The 6,119-nt window shown below is 34.8% G+C and overlaps 1 protein-coding gene across 3 annotated transcripts; it reads right to left on the bottom strand.

Moving 5' to 3' along the window:
* Window positions 1-75: 75 nt before the first annotated feature.
* rnf41l (ring finger protein 41, like) lies at window positions 76-6,010 on the bottom strand. 3 transcript variants are annotated; one of them, XM_058746501.1, is made up of 8 exons: window positions 5,986-6,010; window positions 3,907-4,019; window positions 2,698-2,904; window positions 2,453-2,592; window positions 2,035-2,061; window positions 793-955; window positions 588-708; window positions 76-513 (listed from the first exon to the last, which is right to left on the bottom strand). In XM_058746501.1, exons 3-8 carry the CDS (start codon window positions 2,901-2,903, stop codon window positions 265-267), a joined length of 906 nt encoding a protein of 301 aa, XP_058602484.1. In that variant the 5' UTR covers window position 2,904; window positions 3,907-4,019; window positions 5,986-6,010; the 3' UTR covers window positions 76-264. The 3 variants fall into 3 exon arrangements, with proteins under 3 accessions (XP_058602484.1, XP_058602485.1, XP_058602486.1); XM_058746502.1 differs by lacking the exon at window positions 5,986-6,010 and adding an exon at window positions 5,137-5,479; XM_058746503.1 differs by lacking the exon at window positions 2,035-2,061.
* Window positions 6,011-6,119: the final 109 nt, after the last annotated feature.

Genomic DNA, 6,119 nt, shown 5'->3' with positions numbered 1-6,119 from the left:
TCAATGGATTTAGCAGAATGCATCTCTTGTTCTTTTAAATAGGAAAACAAGCCTCTAAAAACATACAAAATTGGTCAAAAAAGTCTTTTTACTACACAATTTGGTTAAATCATAGAACATAGCCAATCTCATATCAATCATTCGGTTCACCCAGAGGAGCTACAATAATGGGGCTTCATTCAGATGATTTCCAGTAAGTGGTTTTCTATTAGCATCATGTGACATTCCCTCTTCCTTAAAGTTCTGCCGTGAAAAGCAGTGTCCTCAGATGACTGTCACCTCTCTATTCTTTCTTTTGATGCAGTCCAAAGCGAGGCTTCTTGGGCTCAGCTTTCTCTGCACCTCAGCAGGGGGCGGTGCTGCTTCAGAGGGCGTTGCTGGTCTGAGCCCCTCCTTTTTTAAAAGTTCAAGAAGCTCCGCCTTCTCCAGCTCTGCCCTCTCCAGCTCTTGTCTGCGCGCTCTCTCTGCACCCAGCAGAATGCGGACATCTGACATGACTCTGGACAGCTGGCCCTTTACACAAACGCACACACCTGTCAGTAACTCACTACACACACACAAGCCTGCAGATGTGAAAAGTATGGTACCTTCAGTTCGTCCACTTCACTCCTCAGCAGACTCTCCTTCTGCACCATATGTCGTCTTTGGGAATCCAAGCGAGATTCCATTTCATGTCGCACCTCTTCAACTTTGCAGTCTAATTCTGCCCTGTAACAAACACGCCCAGGCATTTTTCAAGCTTAAAAACATTTACGTGGTCACAGTCAGTATGACTTGAGCGGATGTTTCTACCTGAGCATGTCCAGCTCAGCTCGTAGCTCCGATACACAGTTGTGTTGGGCCTCCTCTGTGTTTAGGACTGTGTATCCACAGCCGCTTGAACAGACTCTACTACTGTATTCACACACACACAGATGAGCTTCCAGAGAGCGCCGTGACACCTGAACCGGGCAGCCTGAATGCCACCGCAAAGGAAATTGAACATTAAACATCAAAAATAGAGGAAACCCTGGCACACAGCAAATGTTCATGCACAAAGAGCAGAGAAAAATTGTTGAAATAACATCTAATAGGCAGGGCTGATCAATAAGGACAGCCCTAGGTAAAATGATGAGGATTTGTTGAAATTGTGAGAATGATTTGTGATCAGTGAGAATGGGTCAAAAATTACAAATCAATCAGTAATGTTTTGCCATGTATGCCAACACTTTACAGCAAAAGTATTGATGAATTCATGACTCTTTGAGTTTGTTGTATAACTGTAATTAGTATTGCCAGTTCTTTTTAGGAAGTAAACATAACATTTGATTAAAAAAATGGATATGTGTTTAAAAAAAGTGTCATATTTGTTTTACAAATATTGGTTACACTTTATTTTGATAGTCCACTTTAGACGTTCTACTTACTATAAGTAACTTTGAAACTACATGTCAACTAATTCTCATGAATTTGCAGCTACATGTCTACTAACTCTGAGTAGACTGTTGGGGTAGGTTTAAGGTTAGTAGAATAAGTTGCCATGTAGTTGCAAAGTTACTTACTGTTAGTAGAATGTCTAAAGTGGACTATCGAAATAAAGTGTTACCCAAATATTAAATAAATGTGAAAACTATACATTTAAAATGATGAACCTAAATATTTATCTAAATAAATGATAAAAAAGTTCAAAAGCTTGGGGTCAGATCAGTTAGATTATTTGATCAAAAATACTGTAATTTTAATTGTCTTAATAATTTTATAATTTTATGTCTAATTATAATTACTGTATAATGTCCAGCTAATAATGCCTATTTTCTTTGTAAAGAAAACTTTAAATGAATAGAAAAATAAATGAATATAACAAAGAATATATAAATATAAAATTATACATGAATAAAATTGATCAAATTTAATTAAATGTATGAAATGATCAAATTAATTAAATGTATAATATTTAAGCAGCCAGTGAAAATGATGGCATTGCAAGCAGAAGGTTTATTGTTGAAGAAAAAGACACATCAGTCACACAACACACATGAAACACAGTACACCTACCACAACGATAGCATAAGTACTCGTCACCTGCATTTTTATATACATACATACACACACACACAAACAAAAATGTCCAGGATTAGGGAATGTTGCATTAAGCTTACTAAAACTAATGCAGATGTATTATTTGCAAGAATCTGCTTAGCTTACTGACAGAACAGCTCAATTGTTTTAACCCTGAGGTAAATGTTTCACCTCATTGGCTGCCTGAGGGGGTCCCTCATTAATAATTAAAAATGTGATCACTCAACTCTAGATGCTTTATCTTGTGGCTACAACACTCATTCATCTGCTGTTACAACAGCGCTTGTATTGTATATGTATGAACGAGACTGTAGCTGCCGTGTATAAGCCACCTGTTCCCTGCCAACAAATTGTGGCTACCAAGATATAGCTATATATGCTTGTATACATGTACCTGCATTACTGCAGTTCAGCAAAGCGTAATCACACTGTTGCTCATGGCGATGAACAGACTCCAGAGCGCATATGACCTCACAACCTTGTGGCCGGAACACACACCTCACCTGCAGCCTTGCTAAATCATTCCTCATGTATCTGTAACACACATGTATTGATAAGTCAATAAAATGAATGGCATTAACGATCAGATTATCTTAAGCGATTCTATGCAATTACAGGTGCTTAATACACCCGTGTTACCTGAACAGTGGGCGTAGATGTGTGATGTCTAAAGGCAAGCGGTCCTCTGGACAGGTGTTATGATGGACGAGCCATCCATGAATGCAGGAGCTGCAGAAGGCGTGTTCACACGGAGCCTGCAAAGGATCTTCTAACACGTCCCGACACACACAGCACAGCAGACCCTCGTTCACATAGCCTACGAAACGTTCTAGATCGTAGCCCATCCTAGAGTACACACACAGAAAACAACACTGAACAAACTGATGTAAAGTACCAAAATACATATAACTAAAATGGTGTCTTATGGTTATAACATGTTACTTTATTAGAATGGGAAAGATGGATAATTTAATTGAATTTAATTTTGAAATTCAACAACACACCTATCCTGCAGAGGATAAGCTGTTTAGATAATGGATGGATGGATGGATCCAACAATACAATAATAAATAATAATAATTTGCACATTAATACTTTTAAGTATTTTAAACCAGACATTTAGCCAAAAACAACAACAACTTTACTTCATAGCTAAATAAATTGAATAGATTTTATTTAGATAAAACTTCAAATTTAACAATAATATTTATTTTACAAAATTATGCTTTAAGTCCACTGTATGTGCACACTAAACCTACAGGCTATTTACAAGAATAACTTATATTAAAAATACATGGAAAATTTCATAAAATATAATTTGAAAAATTGTATCAAAGTCATAACAAGTTACATTAATATAAACCATACTTAAATTAATTTTAAAATCAAAACTCTACAAATAGCAAAAACAAAGATTACATATTTTGCACATTAATGTTTGAATGTTTAAATATCTTAAGCTTTTAAAAAGAAAAATTTTGCAAAAAATATTTTCAAGCTAAATATATATATATATTTTTGTTAAATGTCTTAAACGTTTGGTACAGAAATTTAAGATTTTTTACATCTTTATTTTATATTCAAATAAATAATGGATTTTTCCAAATGTTAAACCTTTGAAAAAATTGAAAAGTAATCATAATAGTTATTAATATTTTTTACATTAAAAAATAATTTAAATGAGGTTTAAAATATTGAAGGCCACTGCATGCGTACACTAAAACATACAGGCTATTAATGAAAACATAACAGCATATTAAAAATATATCCAGAAAATGTCTTAAAATATATTTTAAATATATAATCAAATATATATATATATATTTTTTTTTTTTTAAGTTAAATTACCTGACAGAGTCTGTGGTATCTTGTCTTCCCCCCTCTCCCTCCTTCTCTCAGGTGTGCTTGCTGAAGGTGGTCTGGTCAGTTGCCGTAGAAACAGACAGGTGGCAGCTGTTGGACTGAAACATGAGTGGGTGGGGTTAGGAGTGTAGACATTCACTGGGGATCTGGGGTCAGTTTGCCATCTTCATTTAGAAAACAGACTCTTTAAGGAGCATGAATTGTATGACAAGCAGTTTATGAGGCACCTTTTGAAAGCAACTCTCACCTGTACCACAGACCATCTAATGTGTAACAAATTTGCAAAAACACAACACACACTTGCCTAAGTTCCCTTAGGGGAACCCTTTGGGAATCTCTTCCTCATGCTGTGATCACATGAGACTGAAGCACCTGGCAACCCCACACACAAACACACACACATACACAGACACAGGTAGACGCACACCATCTATCGACTACACAAATATCCTGAAATATTTCTGGTGGTTCTATGGTAAAATTGAACATGGAGAGTTCAGAAATACAAAACTCATATTTAAGATGCATGTTTGAGAATAAACGTAGATTTAGATTTTAGAATTACCAATAAAGATTTTTATAACCAATACCGATTATTTGTTTATATGCCCTATAACTGATATGCAAAATTTATATTTATTAAATGTTTTACTTCTGATTTTGTTATATTTCATCTTCACTTCACAGCAATAAAAACATAGCTTTTTCATTTTTATATCAGCAACACTAGCAGCAATAATATTAATAGGCAAAATAAACTGACAAAGTGTAATCAAATGGAGTCTTATACTTGAACTTTAACGCATGTACTTGCAGAAGTAATAAATAAATTTCCACAAAGCTGTATGTAGATAATGATTAATACTGAAAAAAACATTGGTAAAATCGATATATGCAAGATCGCATGTGTCGCTTCCTCAATGACATCCTCAAAAACAACCCCTTAAAAGTAACAGGTGACCTGTGCAAGTGTTCCTGCACCTGTCTGGCCATGTGAGAGTAAAAACAACTGATCTCGTCTACGCTGTCAACGTGTGACTTGTGCATTTAATTCGATATTAACACTTTTCTATACTGTGGCACTCTAGTCTAGTTAAACCTTTATTGTCACTTGTTGTAGATCCACAGTTGAGGATATGCTGTGTAATTGTAAATGTTTTTCTGAAGGAGAGGATGTTTATGTGTGCTGGTGTGTCTGTGTCTGAACACTCTCACTGCCTGAATGATCTCTGTTCTTCATGGCTGTGGTGGGATTAGACCGGATTACGCTTTCCCACACTCTGATTGGATTATTTTCCACACAGCAACATTGTAGCTTCACTTTCAGACATGCAGCAGTATATAAAACATTGGCACAAACACAACCAGACATGCATCCTTGCACAAGCAAGAGATAAAACAGTGACTGAAGTTAACATGTGATCATGAAATAAAAATGAAACACCATCACAGTCAAGCACTATATATTACAAATGACTAAAGTCAATGTTCCCACAGACTGACCAATGAATTTACATGACTTTTCTATGATTTCTCTATGACATTTCCGATCCTTCATGATTTCAAATGTTTTAAAATATATTTTATAGAAATTATACTTGCAAAGAACGATACCAGCAAATCAAATATTCTAGAGTTAAGGATAATAAAACAAAACAAAAAAAGTATCTTGATTATAGAAATATCTATGACTTTATACGAGTTCTTTTATACAATTTACTGACATATATTTAGGTTTCATTGGCTGTGGGAAACCTGTACAGTACAAATTTAAACAGAAACCATACAGAAATAGAATGTGCTGCTTCCCAATAAAATATGTTAATTAATAACCCATCTCTACAGTTAATATGAATCTGAAGCATGAATGATAATAATTAATGAAAGACTGTAAGGACCTATGTCTGATTTTATTTTTGAAACAAATAAAAGACATGCAAATCAATAAATGGTTTGATGTCAAAACTATACTTGTGTACAAAAGCTGTATGGTCATATTTGTTGTATAATGTACATTAAAATATAACAAGGGTTAATAATGTGTAAGTTACACATAGTACTTGCCTGTTTGATAAGTGATGGTTGACAGGGATCAAAATTTTGAGACGTCTCCTGATTTTGCTTCATTTACTTCTGCTGGCTTAGATACAATTTTAGCAGTCAACATTTACTGTCAGGTTTCTTTGACACTCCTCTCT

The sequence above is a fragment of the Onychostoma macrolepis genome, chromosome 16, assembly GCF_012432095.1.
Source record: "Onychostoma macrolepis isolate SWU-2019 chromosome 16, ASM1243209v1, whole genome shotgun sequence".
In the NCBI taxonomy this organism is placed as follows: Eukaryota; Metazoa; Chordata; class Actinopteri; order Cypriniformes; family Cyprinidae; genus Onychostoma; species Onychostoma macrolepis.
This window is presented reverse-complemented; position numbering and strand designations above follow the sequence as displayed.

Bases quoted from the DNA above. Each gene is read 5' to 3' on its own strand.
- rnf41l (XM_058746501.1), bottom strand. From the start codon at position 2,903: ATGGGCTACGATCTAGAACGTTTCGTAGGCTATGTGAACGAGGGTCTG. The intron at 2,593-2,697 runs GTAACACGGGTG...TGTGTGTTACAG, and splicing joins CATCTACGCCCACTGTTCAG to ATACATGAGGAATGATTTAG. The intron at 514-587 runs GTACCATACTTT...GTTTGTGTAAAG, and splicing joins GTGAAGTGGACGAACTGAAG to GGCCAGCTGTCCAGAGTCAT.